This window comes from Magnolia sinica, chromosome 18, assembly GCF_029962835.1.
Source record: "Magnolia sinica isolate HGM2019 chromosome 18, MsV1, whole genome shotgun sequence".
Taxonomy (NCBI): Eukaryota; Viridiplantae; Streptophyta; class Magnoliopsida; order Magnoliales; family Magnoliaceae; genus Magnolia; species Magnolia sinica.
This window is the reverse complement of record NC_080590.1, coordinates 7,485,657-7,509,832: the sequence shown is the minus strand read 5'-3', so window position 1 is coordinate 7,509,832 and position 24,176 is coordinate 7,485,657. Positions and strand designations below refer to the sequence as shown.

Here is a 24,176-nt window from a genome sequence, read left to right as displayed (position 1 = left end):
TCTTCATAATCGAGGCCGAAGGTATGCATTAACCCAGCAGCGGTGGAGATGGCGAAAGACTCGTTCCAGTGGTCAGTAATCACTCTTACAAGAGTTGGAGCCTTGTTCTCTCAAATAAGAACTTGGTTGGAGGTATGTTGTAGGATGGATGATTACGATTACATGATGAAGCCACTGGGAGCTAATGAAGTGTGAATTTTAGTAAAATCAAGGAGTGACATCAATTAGATGATAACGGCGGGGACGATGTTCAACGAAGGGCCAGTCCTCTCTATTCGCAGATGAGAGGACAGATCGATCTTTGGAAGCGAAACTACATGATTCCTAATAGGGGGGATCCCGCTGGAGCTACGGAACAAGGATGTTTTCATAGCTATTAGGTATTGGGGAAATTGAAGTCATTGGCAAGGCGTCTGAGACCATGGAAGAGGTCAGTGCGGCACGTCTGTGCATTAGGAGGAGCCCTACCAGAATCGGGAAGCCTCATGCTCAAGATTGGGGAAATCTCCTTGCGGTTGATAATTGTAAAGGAGGTGTTGTGGGGAGTCCCTTGCAAACGAAGAGAGGAATGGAAAAGGCAAGGTCGGTTGGCAATCGGGTTTCATCGGAGCACGTAATCGGGAAGGAGGTCCATCTCGATGGTCCGGAAGAGCACCATATTAAGAGTTAAGGCATTGGCATGTCAGGTGGTAGGTGGACAGGTGGAGCATTCCTATCCACCTATCGAAGTAAGGTGCTTCACAGGTGTTTAAAGGAGGCTAGGTATTCCGCCCTCCTCCCACGTGGTGGCAGGAGAGGCTTCACATGGGCCAGTCCCTCTCACTCGTGTCATGCCAGCTTTTTCGAATGATGTCCGAAGGGAGGTTCATCCCGACCTTGAGAACTCCGCGGAAGAAGTAGGTTGGAAGAGGCTCACGTTGTCGGCTCAAAACCAAACCTTTTCACAAGTCAATGGTGTGCCAACAGTTGTCCCCCTCGATCACCATTCCTGTGACCCGAACCTCCCTCGAGCTTCCTACATGTGGCTCCACCTTTTCGAGTGATGGTCTCTGCGTGCCGAAGAATGCTGACACATGCCCTATTTAGGCCGAGGTCGAATTAGAGATGTCCACGTCTTCAAAGTGTCTTAACTCTCACATGCTCGGTCTAGCACGTGAGTCAAAACTAGCACGAGACTCGTTGGGTTTATTTGGTAGGGGACCTTTTCTCCCTCATTTTGCTACTAAGAGGAGATTTCTCCTCCCTAATAGTTAAGGGGGTCCTCAGGTGATCCTTATGAAGAAGGAAAGTCTCCTCTTCTTAACAAGATCACGAGGGAGGAGGAAGGCTAGTTTGTTATCGTTATGATGGAGGACAGATACCAAGGTAAGGTGTACAAATCTAGTGGCGTAGGCAAAACTGATGATGACAATTGCAAGCGAACGGGGAATCAAGATCACTGGTAGTAGTCGACGACACTTTGCCAAGCAACCTAGGATTATTATGGGGGAAGAAGTCATGGAGACTGGATATTTCCCCTTTGCAGGCTAAATCCAACAAGGTAGATCCTAGTGCGTATGTTCCGAAATTCCATGTCAAGATGGCTGATTCAAAAGATAGGGAAAGTACAGTCAAGCTTATCTCAGAAGAAGAGCTAGACTGGATGAAAGACGTCATCTATAGAGTTAGGAAGAAGCTAAGTATGTCTTTTAAGGCTTGTGATGATGATGCAGTAGCGCTATTTCAATTCATAGAGCAAAGAGGTTCTTTGGGTATGAAGCACCCTTTGAGGAGATCTTTGTCGAAGCCAAGGGAGTAGTTGAAGCTTGCAAGCTCAATCAATTATGAGATGGGGAGTAAGTCCAGTGAGGCGGTAAGGGGAAGAAGGGCAAGATCAATGTCACAATGATCATCCTTGGTTAGAATGTGAGGCGGTTGGGTTGCAATTACAAGAGGGCTCACATCAAGGCCTTGAGTCAGAAATCAAAGGCTCAAATTTTAACTCTGCAGGAAACCAAACTATCCTCATTTGACATATCTATTCTCAATTCTATCTAGGGGATTAAGTAGAAAGATTTTGTCTGTTTGGATGTGAATGACTCTAAGGGCAACATACTCGTGGCTCGGAATTCCAACATATGGTGTAACTGTGTAAGGATATTAGTTGGTGTGGGGACTTTTTTGTTTCAGTGGTTCTTATTGATATCTCATTTGGCTTTATATGGTAATTCACGGATGTTTATGGCCCTTGCAAGGCGAAGAAGAGATCAGACTTTTGGGAAGAGCAAAAGGGTATTCCAGTGCGGTGCGACATTCCTTGGTGCTTAGGGAGGATTTCAATGTCACCCGATTCACGCATGAAAAGTATTAGGGAACTCGGATTTCTAAAAGCATCAAGGACTTCTCCACCTAGGTTCAGCGGGCTGAGTTGATTGATCTTCCAATGTCAGGTGCCAAGTTCACATGGACGAACAGCCAAAGCTCTCCGATCATATCGTGGTTGGATAGATTCCTTGTAAATCCAGCGTGGATGGATCGATTCCTGCTGGTGAAGGTTATTGGGCTTCTGAGACCTGTATCTAATCACAGACCATTCTTCTAAAAGTTGATGTTGAAAGTTGGGGTACAAAACCCTATAGGTTTAAGCTAATGTGGCTAGAGTTTGAAGGTTTTCATGATATGGTTGAAAAATGATGCTCTTCCTATCAGGTGCAAGGGTTGGTCGGTTTCAAGTTGCACAAGAAATTGAAACTCATGAAAGAAAATCTGAAGATTTGGAATAAAGAAATCTTTAGGGCCAAAAAGGAGATGGTAGGTTCATTGGAAGAGATGTATAACATCAACCTAAAAGATGAAGGGGGCGCGCTATCTCCCGTGGACATAGATAGACGATCATATCTTTTACAAGAATAAACTCTAAGCATCTTAAAGAAGAGGAGATAAAATGGGGACAAAGATCAAGGGCACTCTGGCTTAAGGAAGGTGATAGGAATACGGAATTCTTTCATCGCATAGCATCTGCACGGGCACGTTCCAACAAAATTTCTTCCTTGGAGGTGGAAGGTGTAAGAATTCATAAGAAAGACAAGGTGTGTGAGGCTATTGTTAACTATTACAAGAATTTCATGTCCAAGGCTCATTGGAACCAACCAAAACTAGATTTTCTCTACTTCAATAGAATTTTGGATGAATTGGCAAAAGGGCTGGAAAAACCCATATTAGAAATTGAAATTAAAGAAGCGGTGGATAGTTTGGGCAAAGACTTAAGCCCCCGGTCCCGATGGCTTTCCCATTGCATTTTTCCAAGTTTTTTGGAATGTGGTTAACTATGATGTCATAGCTTTTGTCAAGGAATTTTTTGAAGGAAACCACTTATTGCCACAATTGGGTGCGTCTTTTATCACTTTAATACCCAAAATTAAAGGAGGGGAAGGGTTAAAAGATTTTAGACCTATTAACTTGATAGGGAGCCCGTACAAAATTCTGCCTAAGATTCTGGCCTCTAGACTTCGAGCAGTGTTGGGGTATATCATCTCACCTAATCAAGGGCCTTTTATTGGAGGTCGGCCAATTCTAGACACGACTCTTATAGCGCATGAGTGCATTAAGTCTCAGTTTAAAGAAAAGAACCCGGGTATTATTTCCAAACTTGATGTTGAAAAGGACTACGACCACTTCAAATGGGAGTACCTCAATTATATGCTAGAAAGATAGGGTTGCATGTCAAAGTGGAGGAAGTGGATTCAGATTTGCATCAGATCCCCATCCTTGTCCATGATTGTCAACAGGTCACCAAAAGGTTATTTTAAACTTCTAGGAGTCTAGGTAAAAGGACCCTCTCTCTCCTCATCTTTTCCTAGTGATTGGGGAAGCTTTTAGCCGTATGCTTTCCAAAGACCAAGAGACCGGGTTGATCGAAGGTTTCAGGGTGTGTCCATGGGGGATCTTATATGATCTCTTCTCCAATATGATGATGATATGATTATCTTTTGCAAGGATGATCCTCATATGGTTGCTGATTTGCAAAAGGTGGTTATATGTTTTGAAGCAGTTTCCGGTTTGAGGATTAATGTGGGGAAAAGCAAGTAATTGGGAATGCCTCTCTCCAAAGAAGAAGTGTCGCTCTGAGCTTCAGTTTTGTTATGCAAAGAGGGTTCTTTCCCATCCACTTATTTGGGGCTTCCATTATGTATAAGTAAACCAGCTAAGCACCTTTGGGACAAGGTAGTTGAGAAAATTGAAGGAAAGTTATCCAGGTGGAAGCGCTGCTTTCTCTCTCTAGGCGGTCGCCTCGCTCTCATTAAAATAGCCTTTTCCAACATGCCTTTATACTTCATGCCCTTATTCAAGTGCCCACAAGCGGTATGCAAAAGGTTAGACAAAATGAGAAGAGATTTCCTTTGGAAGGGTGCCAATGAAGGTAACAAGTTTCACTTGCTAAGTTGGGAAGAGGTTTACAAACCTTCATCACTAGGAGGGGCGGGTCTGCGAGTTTTGGCTGATATGAATGTTGCCCTCCTAGGAAAGTGGTTATGGAGGTTCGAGACAAAAGAAGGGAGCTTCTGGCACGAGATTGTCGCTTATAAGTATGGTTTTTAGGAGGGTGGTTGGGAGACTAGGAGATCTTCCTTATACAGGGCATCCCATATTTGGAAATCTATCTCTTTGATCAAGGAGGAGTTTCAGCGAGGCATATCCTTTTCCATGGGTGATGGCACTAGAATCAAACTTTGGGAAGACACGCAGTGTGCAGATTCCCCGCTGCACTCTGACTTCCGCAATTTGGCCAGTCTCGCCCCGTATTAAGGTTTCATAGTGGCAAAATGCTTCTCTTCCTATGGATTGCATCTGGCCCAGGCTCCTGTTTACAAGAGACCTCTATCAGATAGTGAGGTCGAGGAGATTCTCTCTTTTGATTCGACTACAACCAATTATTCCAACCGATGGGGCCAAAGCGATGGCATGGAAGGGGCATAGTTTCAGTCTCTTTTCTATCATGTCTTTCCAAAATCCGTTAAGAGGTGACGCCTCTATGGCCCAAGATGAGCACACCTTCCATTTTTTGTTCTACGCACCGCCTAAAGTAGCAATTTTCACTTGGTGAAGAGGAAAAGGGTATTGACAATAGACAACCTTCAGGAAGAGGTCCCTCATTATTCCAGTTGCATGCGTAGTCAAGATGCTGAGTCCATCAATCATCTATTCATCCACTACCCATTCACGTCGAAGGTTTGGGATTTTTTCATAGCTGACTTTGGGGAGCTCTGGATCATGCCAGGTTTGATCAAAGATCTTTTTTGTGCTTGGCACAAGGGATCCAAGGAGAGGCAGGACCATTTCAGTTGGCGTTTGACTCTCCCGGCTATATGGTGGGTGATTTGGGGCAAAATGAATAGATGGCGGTTTCGGGACTCTGCCCGGTCGGTTGGGTATATTGTGGAAGCAGTTAAAGTGTGGATTTCATATTGGAAATCCATTTCTTGAAAAGGATAGCTATTGTTTGTCCTTGTTGATTCTCAAGTCCTCATATTCTTTCCCCGCTTCCTAACAGGTCTTTTAATAAATTTAAAATAAAATAAAATTTTATATATATATATATATATAAACTCATCAATCTTCAAAAAAGCAACCTTCTTTCATGTCACTCACTACAGGGAAAGGTACCTTTCATCATTAGGCTAACAATTAATCAAATCTTATACCTTCCGGCATAAGGAGTTTAAAATTAACAATATAAATAACACATGAGAAAGGCCTGCATAAGATCACATCATCGTCGTCGTCGTTATCTAAGCTTTATGCCAATTAACTAGGATCGGCTACGCAAATCTGTTATGCCATTCTGCTCTATCATGGGCCATAACTTCAGTTAGACCATAGGTCGTCAAGTATTTTGTTACTACCTCCACGGACTTCCTTTTGGGCCTTCCCCTTGCCCTCTTAGAGCCTTCAACTTGCACCAACTCACTCCTAACCAACACAATTCTTGGTCCCCGTTGCACATGACCAAACCATCTAAAAGTCTAATTCCCCCATCTTATTACCAATTAGTGCTACCCCTAAGTTCCCTCCAATGCATTCATTGCTAATTTCATCCTTGTCATGCCACTCGTCCATCTCGACATCCTCATTTCAGCTACAGTCATCTTATGATCGTGCTGTTCTTTACTTGCCCAATGTTCTATCTCATAAAGTATGGCCAGTCTTAGAGCTATCCTATAAAATGTCCCCTTTAGATTGACTGATACATGACGATCACATGTTGTTCTTCACATGCATAGGATCACACGTGGAAAAAAAAAAAAAAAAAAGTACTAAATCAGAATGAGTTAGTTTGGTACCTTGCCTTCTTCATCTGGTCAGACACAGCTTTGTAAGCATACTTCCACCAAAGACGGGGGTCAGATTTTACTGGGACAAGTGGGCGATAATGAGCATATTTCAGACGTTGATTAAAGGCAGAAAAGTTATCTGCCAACTTCAATATGTCCCTGTATCCATCCTGCATTCAACAACAGAGACCTTGCTAAGCAACAACACCATTTTCCATTATTAAGCGAAGTAGATAGGATAGTACAAAGATTTAAAACCTTTGATAAACACAATGTAACATCATCCAAGTTAACTGCTGCTTTTTGTAGTGGCTGTCCCACACTCTGAGATACATCAGGCCGAAGCTTTGAATACTTAGCATTTCCTGTTACTGGTTGAAGAATGTAACTGTGCTCTTTTGGAAGAACAATATCAGGTTTACCATCTTGACTCACAATTTCAAATACCTGAAACAAAACAAAATCTAATGACATTATGATTCATCCCATCAGTTGGAAATGAGGAAATGAGGATCGCTGAAGCAAAGCAAGGGCTGCAGCAGACCTGACTCCATTCTGAAGGAAGCAAGTCCTCCCATGGTTTGTCAACATTCCATGGATGAATATCAGAATCGAAATAAAGAGCCAGGCGTTCAAGTTCCACAGACTGAGTAGTTGACATAATGAACAATCAGATAGTTAAAAAACAAGCAGTTTCAACAACAAATAGAAGTAAATGGACATATGAGAAAACTGCAATAATCACAGAGGTTCTGTGCCCTGTAATCACATATCATTCATATCAAAAGAATTTTCAAGATCAATGAGGAAATGCGAAAATATGAAGTTCTTATCACACTACAAATAGATAAGACAAGCGAAACTGCTAAGACTTGGAACAATAATTACAGAATACATAAGAAAATTTGCATGTAAAGAATATCATGCACTGGTTTGTGTTTTTTACTTTTTTATTTATTAACAAGTCATTCATGACATTTACCAAAGGAACTTTTGCATGGATTAATCAAGTGAAAGTAATCAAATTCAAACGCAAGTTCAGATGATGGAAACCAAGATACCTTCTGAATTTGCTCTAGTGCACCCCCTGTAATAAAAGTTTCTTTTCCACCGTCATCAACTGTTACTGCTGAAAGCTTTGCCAGTGTTACGCCTGCTGCAAATGGATGACCAGGATTGCTACAAAATGGCAGTCATAAGACCTCTACACAAGATAACATGCTACAACGAATGAAATGAGACAGAGCCATTACCTTTCAAGATCCTCATATCTAATGTGGATATTGGTAATGGAGAGCTTCAGGTTCCCTATTATCGTGTTGATCAACGAGCCCAGCCATGATGTATTCTTTAATAACAACAAGCACCAATTAAACAAGTGATTTAAAATCATGAACTATAAATCAGAATAAACAAAAAAGGACTGAATCATATCACAATGCATCAACTGCAAAAAGCTGAATTGATTAAACATGGCCCACGTTTTTCAAGGTAAGGAACTTTAAGCGGACACATGTTGTTTTATAAGAGTACTTTATAGTGGGCTTCTTGTATAAATGGGTTAAGGCCTAAGGGCGCGTTCGGATGATGGACTAACATGGTAATGTGATGTAAAACTCACATCATTACATCTTGTCTTTGATTGGATATTGCAGAATGTCAAAGCACGGTAATCCTTCTGAATCACAGCATTACATAGATTGGCAGACGTGTGTTGATGTGACATTGTTTCATAGGCCCCAACATGATGTATGGGTCATATCCACACCGTTCATCCCTCTTGCATGATCATTTTATGGAATGAGACAAAAAAATGAGGTAGATCTAAAGCGGGAATGGACCACACCACAGTTAGCATGGGTATTGAACACCTGCCATTGAAAACTTATTGGGGTCTACAGAAGTATTGGATCAAGCTCAGTTTTGGGGCCACACCCTAAAATAATATTGCAAAATGGATGAATGGTGTGGATTTAACACATTGACAGAATTACATCAAAGTATATCCAACCAACTAAAGTACTTTACATGTGGGAAGTGGAGTTGCAAGGGGAGTATTGTGTACGGCCACTACTTTATTTTACTTTTGACTACAGTAGTAATGATAATCATTACTTTTTTACCATATATTACAGAACATTACTGCTGTTTCCGCGAATCCAAACACGCCCTAAGGGATTGTTGTTGTCCTTTTTAGTTGTTTTTTACACCAGCTTGGCACATATCTTGATTTTTATTTTTATTTTTATGATGATGGGGTGTCCCCGCTCCTTTAAGGCGAGACTATTCCATGCGAATGCACATATCTTAATAAAATTTGTCACTCTCTCGAAAAAAAATAGAGGACAAATGTTCTTTGCCGAAAGATGCATTTAATGCTGGCTAGTTCAAGTTCAAAAGATTTTTTTTTTTGTCAGACACGTGTTCTGTGCAGAAAGAAGTGTCTAATGCTGGCTAGTTCAAGTTTGAAAGATTTTTTCTATCAGATCATCACAGCCTACAATAATTCCTATAAATTCTCAGGCAAGGAAGTATTCTCATTACAAAGATCACTTCAAAACAGTATCACAAATCAATAATCATGCTTACAGAGCATATAAGCCAGATGCAAGAGATTTAAAGCCGCAAAATATAGAATCCAGGGCATTGCATGCATATGGAGACATAATATGATGTATGACCTGACTAAATCAATATAAATATCACAGGTTCCTGCTATGGTACGAAACACAAATATGAGGTAATCGTGTTTGTGATCCCAACACCATTGAACTCGAGATCCAATTCCTAAAAGTCTTTACAGAATAGATGATTATAACTGTTTTTTTAGCAAGATTACTATAACTGATTTGTTTCTTTTTTATCAGTATTTTAACTGATCCTTTCAAAATAAACCAATTAAACAATGGTAGGCAATATAATCACAAATACAGTTACACCACATTGTGTTTCACACTATAATAGGTCCTAATATAATCATATGCAATACTGTTGAGTGCGTATAGATTCAAAATTACAGTAATGCATACATAGGTAAAAGATCACATGCAGTCGACACTACCACAACTTGTGGTAGTGTCAGGTGGTGTCGGCCCCACTGTGATGTCAAACATCCACCATATAGGTAAAAGATCACATGCAGTCGACACTACCACAACTTGGTGGTGTTGGCCCCACTGTGATGTCAAACATCCCCCCACCGCCAAAAATAAAAAATAAAATAAAAATAAAAACTGATCCAACTTAGGTGGGCCACACCACAAGAAGCAATTGAGAGTGGACACCTACCGTAAGTGTGTGCATGTGGCCCACAATGATGTGGTTCAAACATCTGACCTGTTCATTGTGTACGCACCACATGGATGAGGCGGTTGACCAAATTTCAGGCCATTCCAAAACTAAGGTTGTTCTGAGTATCCCCTATATTATCTTTATCTCCAGCTTGGCATACTGATAACACTAGTAGCGATACCGACAACCAAGGTATTCCATATCGGTGTCGGTTGGCGTAACAGTGCCCACCAATACCGATACGGATACAGGGGCGTAACGGCCCGTAACAGTGCATTTTTATTTTTATTTTGCCAAAAAAATATGAAAAATGTGGATTAAATCCGGAATATTCCAAATATGCATTCATTTATAATTTGGAACATGTTTATGGTGGTGTAACGGTCCACTCTTTGGTGAGAAGTTGTATCGGTCTGCCTGATGAATTTATGAACCTGACAACCTAGTATTGGCTATAAATCTTTTATATTTAATTATCTAACTATATATTATCAACATAAATTAATTAGAATGAATCTAATACCAAAATATCTCATATTTCATATTTGTAGGTATTGGTATATTACATACCTTGTGACTTGTGTACGTTTTATTTCAACATACAATCTAGGGGCTTTTATGTCCAATTATATAATTCGTATATCTAACAAATTAATATAATTCTTCAAGATAAATCTCAAGAAAAAAAATGAAATTATATTCAAGTAAATATAGTGTTGTCGATTTAGAGCTGATTTAGTGAATCATTCAATACCCCAAATCAACGTTAAATTCATGCAATCTATTGGCACTTATCTCACTAATGGATTGGTGGATATTTATTGAACAGTGAAGAATGAAAAATATCAAATGATCATATTTCAAAAAAACAAGTGTTTGCAAATTAACAGTGAGAATCATTTAAACAATTTAATTTTGGAATTGTGACTTGGCAACAATAGTGCCATAATTTAATTTATTAATTTTGAGTTAATGTATGCCTCGTAGACAATTTTTACGGCCATGTACATAGGGCCCACCATGATGTATGTATTGTATATCAATGGCATCCATCTGTTTTATCAAATCATTTTAAGGCATGGTCCAAAAATGAGGTAGATCCAGATCTAAGGTGGACCACTTAGTGGGTGAGGCCTTGAAATTGGGGTCCACCTTGATGTATTTGTATATCCGTGCGGTCAATCTATTTTGCCAACTCATTTTAAAGCATGATCCAAAAAATCAGGTAGATTTAAATCTTAGGTGGACCACTAGTGAATGACGCCCTGAACATAGGACCCACCTTGATGCCTTTGTTGTATATCCATGCTGTCCATCCTTTTTGCCAACTCATTTTAGGGCATGGTCCAAAAAATGAGGCAAATCCAAATCTTTGGTGGACCATACAATAGGGATTGAATTCCCACAATTAAAACTTACATTATTATAATTATTATTTGTTGATATTATTTTTTAAGTTGCGACTTGTGTTTTCCTTGATCCATGTCCGTGCAACCTTATCAACAGTTTCAATGGTAAATAAACATTATAGTGGGTCATAATAAGTTTTTAACAGTAGGCATTCAATCCTACTGTGCGGTCCACTTGAGATCCGGATCTACTTCATTTTAGGGACCATGCCTTGAAATGATCAAGAAAAACCGATGGGTGGCATGGATATATAATATAACACATAAATCAAGGTGGACCACATGCACAAAAACAATGCAAGTGCACGGTGGACATTCAATCCTACTGTGCGGTCCACTTGAGATCTGGATCTGCTTCCTTTTAGGGACTATATCTTGAAATGATCAGGAAAAACTGATGGGTGGCATGGATATATAATACAACACATAAATCAAGGTGGGCCGCATGCACTAAAATAGTGCAAGTGCACTAAGCGGCATGAGCCGCAGACTACCGATAAAATAAGGTGCGTGGCTGTCGGGCGGGGATTAGTTACCTACAGGTTGAGTAGCGAGACACGCTACTGAAGTGACGTCACCAAGTTCCGTGGGCCCCACCATAATGTATGTTTTGTATCCACACCTTCCATCCATTTGTAGAGATCATTTTAGGGCAATATCCAAAGAATGAGTTAAATCCAAAGCTCCAGTGGACCCCAACACGAAAAACTGTGGGGACAGTGACGCCCACCATTAAAAACTTCTAAAGGCCACGAAAGTTTTAGATCAAGTTGATATCTGTGTTTTACCTTATTTCATGTCTTTTTTAACTTTTGAACGGGTTGGATTTCAAATAAAAATTATGGTGGGCCTTAGGATAGTTTCAACGGTGGGAATCACTCTCTCCACTGTTTTCTGTGGTGAGGTCCACTACATATTTTTATCTACCTCATTCTTTGGCTCATGCCCTAAATAATATCTCAAAATGGATGGACGGTGTGGATACAACACATACATCATAGTGGGGCCCACAGAACTTGGTGACGTCACTTCAGTAGCCAACTTGCTACTAACCTGTCAGTATCTAATCCGCGTCCGGCCACGCCCTCCATTCATTTTTTTTGAGACTGCGACAGAGGGAGAGAGAAATGAGAGGGAAAAATAAAAATGAGACGGAAAGAAAGGGAAAACGAGAGAGAAGGAGAAAACGAGAGGGAAAAAGAAAGAGGGTGGAGAAGAAGTTGCACCAGAGGGGAAAGAAGAAGAAGGAGAAGCAGGAGGAGCTGTAGCGTGCCGCGAGGAGCAGCAGCGCGCCGCGAGGAGCTACAGCAGCGCCGCGGAGAAGAAGAAGAAGAAAAGGAAGCGAGAATAAGGTAATTTTTTATTTTTTTTTCGTTTGTTCTTTTCTTTTCTTTTCTTTTTTCGTTTTTTTCGTTTTTCTTTTCTTTTCTTTTTTCGTTTTTTCTTTTCTTTTCCTTTTTTTTTTCATTTTTTCTTTTAGGGTTACTGCCCGTAATAACTTTTACGGTCTCGTAACGGCCGTTATGCCTTGTAACGACCATTACGGCCCCGTAACGGCCGTTTCGATTCCGTTTTCTGCACCTCTCCGTTTCAGCCCCGTATCGTGTAACGGTAACCGCTGTTACCGTTACATATCGGCCGTTACTTTTTACGGTCTCGTAACGGCCGTCATGCCTTGTAATGACCGTTACGGCCCCGTAACGGCCGTTTCGATTCCGTTTTCTGCACCTCTCCGTTTCAGCCCCGTATCGTGTAACGGTAACCGCTGTTACCGTTACGTATCGGCCGTTACGACCGAAACGTAACCGATTTGGGATACCCTGCTGACAACACCAGCAGTATCAAAAATTCCAGGTATCAAAGACGTAACGCTAAGTATCGCCAATGTATCACCAATATTTTCGACTATGCAAATTCTAGGTGTCACTTGTATCGCCAATACATCATCAATATTTTCGATTGTGTAAATTCTAGGTGTCACTTGTATTGCTAATGTATCGATATCTCTATCTCTAATGTATTGCAAATATTTTCGACAGTAAATTCCAGGTGTCAATTGTATCGCCGATGTATCGGCGCTATTTCGATAATATCTGATGAGGACATCCCACGTGCATGTGCACGCACGTCGCCCCCCCTATGCACGTAGGCACGAAAACGGAGGGCCCCACCATCGATCTGGATGGATGACGATGTCCAAGAAGGGCCTCCTAACTAGAAGACAAAGTTTTGGTTCGTCGAAGTGGGCCCGATAGTTAAGAAAAGTCATCATGAGATCTCATGATCGTGGCCCACTAGTCAGATTTAGATCATATTTTAGGTTTTTCTTATTTATGTTATTTAAAACATCATGAACGTTTTAGATTTCTTTGATTGGTTTTTATTTTGGTTTACTTCATCGCCAAGTAATAGATTGCGCACATGACGCGAGTTTTGGGGTATATGGTTTTCCTATAAATAGGCACCCCTTGTAGTTGTTTTGATCGATTCAAGCTTAATAAAAATTCTTGTTTTATTTTTCTGCTCTCTTCATGAGTTGTGGGAGAATTCAAGTGGGTACGAAGCCATCCCTTTTCGAAGGGCTAACTACCGTAGTGCGAAGCCACATCGACCCCGACTCACCCCCATCCTCCATCATCTCTCTTTTCATCTCCCACCATCATCCGTACTTCAAATTCGTCTTTAGTTGCAGCAAATTTCTTCTTTGTAGCAGAATTCCATATTTCGGCCCTGCAGGAGGGCTGAAACTTCAGCGGAGCACCACGCACAGGCCGTAGCACGAATCGACCCGAAACTTCGGGGTTTTGGAGCATACCCCTAGCCGACCAAGACCAAGGAGACATTTTTTGGAATCGACGCCCCCTCACACGTGCGGCTAGGTACCTGCACACGTGCGAACGCCCCATGCCCATTGTCCACACGTGGGGCCGTCTTTTGGATCAGGTTTCATCCTCTTTTATCCCCTCATATCTGTTTTTCATAAACCCTAGCCCTAGATTGTGTTTTTCCTAATTTGTTTGCACTTTTTTTCCACCCTAGGGTTCCTTAGATTGAAATTGGTAAATCCCTTGGGTTATGGACTGACTTCTGTGCATGTGTGGCTGATTATTACTTATCATTAAGTGTCATTTGGTTCATAAATTTACTGATCCAGTCCTAGCCCATGTAGGCCTGGACCCGTGCCAATTCCCCTTGTTGAATATTTGAGCTTTTTTGTGGGATGTGGAATTTTCTGTGATTGTTTCTGAACTTAGTATAATCTAACGCCTGAAATCTTGCATAACATGTTTATTTTCCATGTCCTGCATCAATATCACCAATGTATCGGTATCGTCAAAAATCTGGTTCTTAAAAAAATTCCGTTTCAAATATTTTAATGGGGGCATGGTTGTATGCAGTGATCAAATTGTCAATGATATTATCATTAACGCGACATGAGCGGTATTGAGACCACATTCTTTCGTTTCCTCACCGGTTCTCGACGATTTCTCGACGAAATAGCATCAAAAATCTGCTTATTAAAATATTTCCATTTCAAATATTTTTATGGGCCCATGGTTGTATGCAATGATCAAATTGTCGATGATATTATTGTTAACGCAACATAGGCAAAATTGAGACCACATTCTTTCGTTTCCTTATCGGTTGTCGACGATTTCTCAACAAAATAACGTGTTGTCAATATTCTAAAATACCGATGGATGTTTGGATGGAATGTTGGATGAATAAATGGAATTGATGGGATGGTTGGACTGATTTCTTATAACAATACATGCTTTTAATTAAATGGAAACTTATTATGTATGCATTCTTTTTGTAATTTTTTATTCCTCAATATGCAAATGTGTTTTTTAGCATCTCTTGAAGTTTCAATGAAAAATTCCACTATTTTTCCCATGTTTCTCTGCATTTCTGGTTATCGATATTATCAACTTATATCGATATTGTTTCCATATCACCAGCCAGCGAAACTTGTGGCGATATCGATACTTTGAACATCCTAACCAAGAGATTTAGAGGTTTTAGGCATGACTTCAAATTATTGCAGATGGTGGCCCACTTGAGTTCTGGATCTGGCTGATTTTGGGGTATGCCACTTTCTGGAGGGGTCTTACCTGATGCGCAGTTCAGATGTCCCATACACATCAAGATGGGACCCACACAAACTTGAGCGTTGGTACACTCAACCCTACCCGAACATATTCCGTGTGTGTGTGTGTCCAACACGATGACATGTATAGATCACATGTATCAACAAGCACTTTTTTTCTTTTTCTTTTTTATAACGAGTATCAACAAGCTCTTGTCCTAAAAGATGCCAAAGATATTGATTAAAGACGAGAAGGATCCACCACAAAGTGGAAGAAGGAGTCTACCATAAATATATGGTGAAGTACACATGATTGAAAGACATCAATCATGTGTTAAAATTTAAAAGTTCATTGCATAAGTGTCTAAAATGGCATAGTATATATATAATTTATACCGTGTAATATCCAATGATTTAAATATCAGCATTGATGCATCTATCGCACCTTTGGAATATTTATAACTCAAAAGATCAATAAAAACAAGTATACATAATAAGTTTCCTTTGTATAGGGTCCTAAACTATGCATTGTCTGATAGAAGTGATACAATCATCTCCAAAATGAGTTCACATCATTTATAAATCATACAAGACAAATACGAAAACATAACCAATATATTTAAAAGCAAATATACATATATATATATATAAAAAATAATAATAGTGCATATATTAAAAAATATGTTTCTAAATATTTTTTTGCCAATTCTCTATTAAAAAATAAATAAAAGAGTAGCTGATATCAAGATCAGCATACACTCATCAATCCACAAATATATTAGGAACCAATTTAGTCAGTTAGTGTAATTTTTATAAAGAATAATAATTTTGTATTTATCTTTCGATATTTTAGTTAAAAATATTTTTTTCTATAAATTACAAAAATTTCGTCAACCGTAGATCATCCTACAAGCACTCTCACATGATTTTTCTCCACTAGTTGCAAGTTAAATGGGTGAATTTTGGATTTCCCCAAATTCTTCCATTTTTCCCAAAATCGAAAATTGGAGGTAAAAATCCATGATTGAGCATGCAAAACATGTAAAATCATGGATTAGTAACTTGGTACTACCAATTCCAAACCATGTGAACAAGAAAAATCACTTCAAAAAAATCACCAATTAGGTTACATACCGTCTTCACTCTCTGATCTCGATTTTCCTGCCCAAATCCACTTTTCTCTCCAAACAACTCACTAGGATTGGTTAAAATCATCTTAGGAATCTAATCTTGAAAAAAAAAAAAAGGGAGAGAGAGAGAAAAAATGGTTTTTTTTTAGTGTTTTTTTCTTTTTCTTTTTTTTTGGGAGAGCGGCATTGTTCTCTCCGTATTGTCGAATACATATCGCATACATCAAAAATATTCGGGAACTTTATACTACGGTATTTTCGTGATATGAGGAGTTTGATAACTCCCCCTGATTTCATATTGCCATAACGATATTTAAATCACTGGTAATATGTGATATTGATATGCAATAGACTTGTAGTGTGATAAAGAGAAGAAAAAAAATTTATTAGATAATGTGTTCTATATTATATACTATAATTTTACTAATAATATCAAATCATTTGCAATCAAGATTAAAATAACAGTTTCAAAGTGTGACTCACCCAGGTCGACAACCAATACACAGCGGCAAAACCAAACAAGTCACTTGAACAAAACCAAAGGGGCCACTTTTGTTATAAAGTAAGGGCATTTGTGTAAATTCACATCAAAGAGACATTGAAATAAAAGGACAATTTTGTCATTTTTAATGTAATTATTGGTACAAATGCTTTAGTAAAAGAAAGAGCCCAAAGGCAAATTATAACGCAGATGTATTGCAAAGAAGAACCAATCAATGATGAGCAACAGATATGGGGCTGGAAAGGAACAAAAGCCCTGAAGCCACCGCCAAAGAGCAAACAAGTTGTTTCACTCAATAAACAATGGAGGAGACCAAGGCATTGACATTGTTAAATAAGCGATTGTTTCTTTACCCCACATAGCCTAAAGGATGGCCCCAAACATAACCTCCATATGGCTCCTCCCTTTCGCCTAAAGCGACCCAATCTCCATGCATCGAAGAGGAGATAAATCAATTTAAGCATGGACCACATTAGTTTTTCTGATGGAGGCATCAATTCTGAATAGTTGTTGCATATGGACAACAGATGAGACTTCCTCATCATTCAAACACATACAGCATTCATTGACTATGATGAAGATTTCCCAGTGAAGATGATTGATAGTAAGAATACAGTTCTTGCCCTGGAGGAGCCACCTTCGACTTCCAAATCCCATACATCTCCCCCCCCCCCCCAAAAAAAAAAAGACTATGGTTTGTGCCATGAAGAAGGAGAAAGTAGGGTCCCACCTCAGGTGGTGATACGTATCTCTCTTGTGCGCTACTGCACCCTTGTTGTGAAGAGAAGAAGGAAAAAATGGGACCATGACTTGGTGACACAGACCTCAAATGGTGATCCCTCCCTCCAATCAAAAAATGAAACACCGATATTTTAAACCCCGTTTGCAATTTTTATACTTGCACTAGTGCACAAAGTATTACCCTTCATCATCTTTCTATTTTTTTTTCCTCTCTTATTTGAAAGTAACAGTGATTTATGAAAAAGCAAAAGCAAAATTTCAACCATTAGAGAGGAAAGATAATGACATGAGTATCACCAGCTCCTTTGCAAGGAAGACTCAAGTCAACTTCCCCATTCCTTCAAAATCTTTTCTGCAGCACCCCACACACTCTAGTACGCACACACCACATGCGATCAAGTTCCTTTTGATCTTTGGAGAACCTCTTTTGGAGATTCCACTTTTTTGTTAAATGTCTTATTATGACTCTTTTCAAATTGCTCACAATCGGTCAACTACCACACAGCCTATCCCCTTTCCCCGAGCCACCCCAAATTCCAAGCATTAAAAAGAGCATCCATTGTCCCTAGAATAGCCCAATCCATCTGAAACATGGTTTTAAACAGTGATTCCAAAGTGTGGCTTGCCTGGAGACTCAAACTGTTATGACACACCCATCTCTATCTGTTTCAGTCCATTTCATTCTAGTGACTCATCCAGGTCCTGAATGAAACCAATATGACTCAAGAAAAACTGAGTTATCTAAGATGATATTATGAACAATGACTCCAATGAGTTTCAAGACTTCTTCCTGGAAACTATCATGAAAGCGCAATGAATGAATAGGTATCCATCAACACCACATTTCTCAGGTAAAGTATCCACATATTCATAATGATCATCTCACGGTTTCTAATATGGTTCGCAGTAAGAACCTTATCCTTGCCAACAAGCCTACCAAAAACGACCAAACTCATGGGCCCTGATACTAATATCCCCCATTTCACAAAATCTGTATTGAACAATGTCTAACAAAGGCAAATGCATGAGCTCCTAAGCAATATAGATTATGAGCTTTAACATAATAAATAACCTAATGCAATATAACAACGTAAGTAGCAAAAGCAACCATCAGATTGAGAGGGAGAGAAAGCACCAAGCATTATGCATAAGAGCTCATCATCCATAACTTTCATAATGTTACATGTATTTTCAAAATCAAGGAACAATGTGAACACATACCACTTCAGATTTCAGTTGTTGCCCACTCTCCAACAGCTTCATTTCCATTTCCTGTTGTAAGAGATAACAATAACATCAATCATTGATTTGCAATATCAAATATCAGGAAAAATTGTGGCCCGTTTATAACATCTCAACGCCCTACCCTTATTCTAGTCTTTTTTGCTTCCTGGACAGTGTCCTCACTAAATCCTTCAACCTGTGTTGCAGGCTCAACTAATATGAAAATCCGATCCAAATAGACTAAAACTGGTTCTTGACCTAGCCTGCTCCATGGAACCTGACACCAGAAAGAAAAAGAAATCATCCCATTTTCAGAATATGCTACAGGATACCGATCAGGATCTCCACAATACAATCACAATGAACCATTGCATGTTAAAATTTAAATTTTAAAAAAAAAAAAAAAGCTTTTAATCTTTCCAAAGGGAATAGAGAAACACATACCTTGAGCTTCACAGATCCAAGAAATCCTGCCTTAACTTTCACAGGCAACTTCAAGGCATTAAGCGCCTCTGGCTTCAGCTGCATATTTGTGAGCTCCACATCACCTGCACTCTCATATTAAGCAATAAAAACTAATGCTATGACTCATAAATCAAAATGGTATTTAATCGCTCCAACTGAAGGTTGCCACACTTTGGAACCATTAGAAATCAGAATTACCAATGATAAGCATGACGTATCTGCGGAGGATTATTTGAGTTATGAGCCATTGTTTTGTCTCTTAAATCAAGAGCCAGCATATACCATTGGGAGACGATGTTTGACTATAAGTTCCACTGCAGCCTAATTTTGCTTCTTTTTGTATATGTCATGGATAGATGGGATATGGTATTATGTGTTGCATGAAAGTGTATTCTGTTTTACCTGATACCAGGGACCCAACTGTACGACCACCCTAATTGGCAGGACCTGGTACTTCCAGCAAATAGGAAGAATTATAACCTTCTTTGGTTAGGATTAGGTTAAGCAGGCACAAAACCTCATTTAGAGGAGACTTTCTATTTTGCCTTCATACTACTACATTGTAAAACTCTCTGGTCATTTTCTGTGGACATGGTCATATGATGTATCAAACCATGTAAATCTGTATTTTTCTTGTGTGCACCTTGGCTTCTGACCATTGCTTCTCCACTGCCATCATGGCCTATCAATCTAACAATATATATCTGCAACCAACAGAGGCAGTTGGCATCTGTGTGCAAATGTGTACCCTAACAGCAGTGACAGAGAATCCCGAGAGTCGCTCGACAACATGACAAAAAAATCTAGAAAAAGAAGGCAGATTATATGCAATGTATATAAAGAGTATGTGGTAAACTTGAAAAAAATCCATTCCTTTTTCTTTAAAGGTAACATTACCAGGGATTGAACCCTGGATCACACACAAACTCACTGCACTGTCTCTGCCAGCTCATCTAACGACCAGGAGACATATCAATTCCATACGCACTTCAATGGATAAAACCATTCTTTTGTCTTTACATTTCAAAGGACAACATATCCACTGCATGTACATTTCAATGGATGAAACAAATAGAACAGATCTAAAGCCTCTCACAAAGCAAAAGATATGTTCGGTGTGTTAAACAAGTGTATGTAATGGTATGAGGAGCACGTAATGAACTTGCTTGCCATTATAATCAGCAGGTACAAATTTTATATTGGCTCCAAACACACACCTCAGGTCATCAAAGTCACATGTTCCCAATGGATTGGCATTTATAATACAGCTTCAACGTAACAATTGCTAGAAAACACACACACACACACACACAAACAGGGTGTACACTTATTGAAGAACCTGGCATGTAACCATCAGAGGCAAAGAGAATCACATCATCCCTTCAATGCCCTTGCTAGCGACCTAAATATTCAGCTAACCACGTCGCTGACTGCAATAGCACAAAGAAGCTGACCGACGAGGGTCGACAAGCTGACTCCGAACAGGACCCCACATTTAATAGTTACTAAACATAATTTGTCTCATTATGCTAATTGAATCAATCTTAAGCTTAATATAGGGTAGTTTACCCATTAAAACTGACCCTATTCTTCTTATTGAGAACCACTTTTTACACCCTCTGTGACTGATAAATACAGCCAGCCTTTCTACTTTCAGCAACACAACAGTACAAAGAAAAGACTACTGCTATCAATTGGGGCGTATAGAAATCAATTCCCTTCTTAGATAGATAACAAAGTTTCATCACATCAATAATTCACTCCATTTTTTTCTTTCTTCTACTTTGAAATTTGAATTTCAAGAAAGGGCTAGACTCCTATGAAAGTTTAGCACCATTTGAAAATTGGCAGTGACTACTCAATATTTACACATGGCATAGTTGTATGGCGATCCAGACCGTCCAATTGTCCAAACCAATCGAGAATGGAGAAATAACCCAATAGTCACATGGAGAAGATGGTAGCCATCTGATTTCCCCCCTCAAATTTGGACCACTAGCTATATTGATCTCAACCATTCATTTGGTAGCCAGACCAATTGGATAGTAAGAATTTCTTGATCAATGTGATTTTAGACAAATGCCCCATCCACAATGCGCCCTGCAATTTGGGTGGTCTGGATAGTTGTACACAAGTAACACGTGAGGATAATGAGTTGCCACCACTTTCAAAACTGCGAGTCTAGCCCTTCAAGAAAATCCTCGTTTATTTTACACAACATTTATCCTTTTTTTTAAAAAACATCAGCGAGCGATAGTAGAAGAAGTGTTTGGATGTGCAGTCAGATTGAATTGCAGCCCCTGGTCTAGTGATGTGAAAATAACAACCCTGCAATTTCCTTCTGAAGCTACCCTGCTTCCAAATAATCGAACTCAGAAGAAGCGTAACTCCCATTGGAATATAGATTCGGAATCCAATTCACTTAATGCATACAAAAACAGCCCAAGCAAAATAAAAATCGCAATCCGGTAAAGTATTGAATTCGATAAAGAGAAACGACGGAAGAAAGTGAATATTAGAGAGAGAGAGGACCTCGCCAGGCGCTGATCTTGAGAGCTTCCTTGTTAAGGCCTCTCACGTAGTTTCCAAGGTATTTCTGTAGCAAGAACGCGACCTGATCTTCTAACATCTCTCCGTACCTTGAATCGACGGTGAGATTGCCGCATCAGACGAAGAAGAGAGGGAGGGAGAAAATGAGGGGGGTGTGCATGGAAGTAGAGAGAGAGAGAGAGAGAGAGAGAGAGAGAGGAGAAACGAAGGAGGTGCAAATACTGGGAGGCAAATACTGGGAGTTTAGAGAGAGCTTCGCGCTCCAAACGCCACGTTTGTTGGTGAGTTCAACTACCAAAAACGACATATTGTTGGATGAAATAGCGAAAAGGCCATTGGTCGAATCGAGGAACGCGGGAATAGTATGTTACTCGAGCCGAGGATTTGCAGTGTACTCGGGTTTTCAGCTCTCCGCAAATGGACCGCGCCAGCGTACCTCGCGCCGGTTTACTTTCGATGACCGGGGGCGACGTGGGTGGAACTTTCATCAGACCCACTTCCTGATGGAAACGGATTGGCTACTCCCCCTGACACCAGCCCCGGAGCTGGTGGTCGGTGCTCTGTGGGCCCATCATGATGTATGTGTTTCATCCATTCCGTCCATCTATTTTTCTAGATCAATTTATGTAACACACAAAAAATGAGGTATATCCCAATCTCAAGTAGACCACATTACAGGAAACAGTGTTGAATGAACTTTGACCGTTAAAAACTTTTTGGGGGCCATAAAAGTATTGGATCAAGTTGATCTTTGTTTTCTACCTTCATCTGGGTCTTTATGACCTAACCAACGGATTGGATGTCAAATAAACAGTACAGCAGGCCTTAGGAGGATTTAAATGATGGATATCCAATCACTATTTTTTTCCTGTGGTGTGATCCACTTGAGATTTATATCCCTCTCATTTTTGGGATAAAGACATAAAATGATATTTAAAAATGGATGAACGAAATGGATGAAACACATACATCATTGTGGGGCCCATAGAGCACCGACCACCGGCTCCGGGGCTGATGTCAGGGGGAGTAGCCAATCCGTTTCCCTTCCTGATATAGGGGGCGCGGATCGGGTACTTCCGCCCGGGCGCGGATTAGATACTTACAAGGTCAGTAGCGAGAAGTGACGCCACCAAGCTTTGTGGACCCCACCATGGTGCATGTGTTGTATCCATACTGTCCAACCATTTGTTGAGATCATTTTATGGCATTAGAAAAAGAATGAGATAGATTTAAAGTTCAAGTGGACCCACCACAGACAACTGTGGGATCAGTCACACCCACCGTTGAAACATTTATAGGGCCCACTAGTTTTTAGATCCAACCTATTCATAAGTTAACATAGACATGGATGAAGTGAAAATATACATATGTATAAGCTTGATAGGAAACTTCCGTGGCCCCTAAGAAGTTTTGAACGGTGGATGTCACTGTCCCTACTGTTTTCTATGGTGGGTCCACTTGAACTTTAGATCTATCTCATTATTTTTCTTATGCTATAATACGATCTCTCCAAATGGATGGATGGTATGGATACAACACATGCATCATGGTGGGGTCAACATAACTTAGTGATGTCACTTCAGTAGCGATTTGGATACTGAACTTGTCAGTATCCAATCCGCGCCCCTTCCACCCTCATCCTGAGCTCGGGACAGACCAGGGCCATTAAGGGCCACCATGATGTATGGATTTTATACCGGCATTGAAAAAGTGTTCAGATAGATCAACGAGTAATTGAAAAAAATCTGAAAAATCTTAATGGGAATGAGTACTATTCGATGCAATCGAATGTGACATTGAACATACTGTCGATCGCATCGACCTACCCTGTATCTGACTTGATTTAAAACATCAAATACAACATAACCTTGGGTTGTTAGCCAGGGTGTAGGGTGATTAATAGATCTCCAACTGTATTTATGTTAGAAAAATCAATACACAACGGAGGATGAGGATAGAAGAAAACGATCACATCGATCGGGTTCAAGGCTCGACTTGAATAGTCGATTTCTCAAGACAGATTTGCTGCCCTTTTTCTGAAAATTCCAGCAAGTGCAAAGGAAGGAAATCTGCAAATTGTCTTCAGGATACAATGAACTCTCAATCCATTTTTCAACACGAAAATTTGCACATTTAAGTGTTGAATAGATCTCTAGTTTTAACACTGATATGCCTTAAGACGTTCAGAAAATATTCAGCAAGAGATTAGATCGAGAGTAATTGCACAGAAGATGATATAATATCAAGGATTAAGAGTGTCCATTCTTCTGGATTATAGTATCCAGGATTTATATCAACTGAAGGGTCATGGATTTCTTCCTGAAGAGGTGCTTAAGAGCCTCTTCAAGAAATCCATACCCAGTCACAACAAATTATTGCCTTTCCATGAAAGGATATGACTCTATGTCATATGGCAGTTATTTCTGTACCCATTCAGGCAGGAGCAGTTATTCCAACAGAAAA

The 24,176-nt window shown here is 39.9% G+C and overlaps 1 protein-coding gene across 4 annotated transcripts in view; it reads right to left on the bottom strand.

Annotated features, from left to right (window-relative positions):
* LOC131232245 (uncharacterized) overlaps nt 1-21,910 on the bottom strand; it is a 142,531-nt gene extending 120,621 nt beyond the window's left edge. Inside the window, exons 1-9 of one of the 4 annotated variants that reach the window (XM_058228453.1) lie at nt 21,696-21,910; nt 19,143-19,246; nt 18,841-18,975; nt 18,696-18,746; nt 7,565-7,659; nt 7,373-7,490; nt 6,856-6,957; nt 6,570-6,758; nt 6,321-6,481 (exon numbers count right to left, since the gene is read on the bottom strand). In XM_058228453.1, coding sequence (XP_058084436.1) covers nt 6,321-6,481; nt 6,570-6,758; nt 6,856-6,957; nt 7,373-7,490; nt 7,565-7,659; nt 18,696-18,746; nt 18,841-18,975; nt 19,143-19,246; nt 21,696-21,792 — 1,052 coding nt within the window. In that variant the 5' untranslated portion in view covers nt 21,793-21,910. Of the gene's footprint in view, nt 1-6,320; nt 6,482-6,569; nt 6,776-6,855; nt 6,958-7,372; nt 7,491-7,564; nt 7,660-18,695; nt 18,747-18,840; nt 18,976-19,142; nt 19,247-21,695 lie in introns of those variants that run through there. The other 3 variants (XM_058228452.1, XM_058228454.1, XM_058228455.1) reach the window with 3 other exon arrangements.
* Between the last annotated feature and the right edge of the window lie 2,266 nt (nt 21,911-24,176).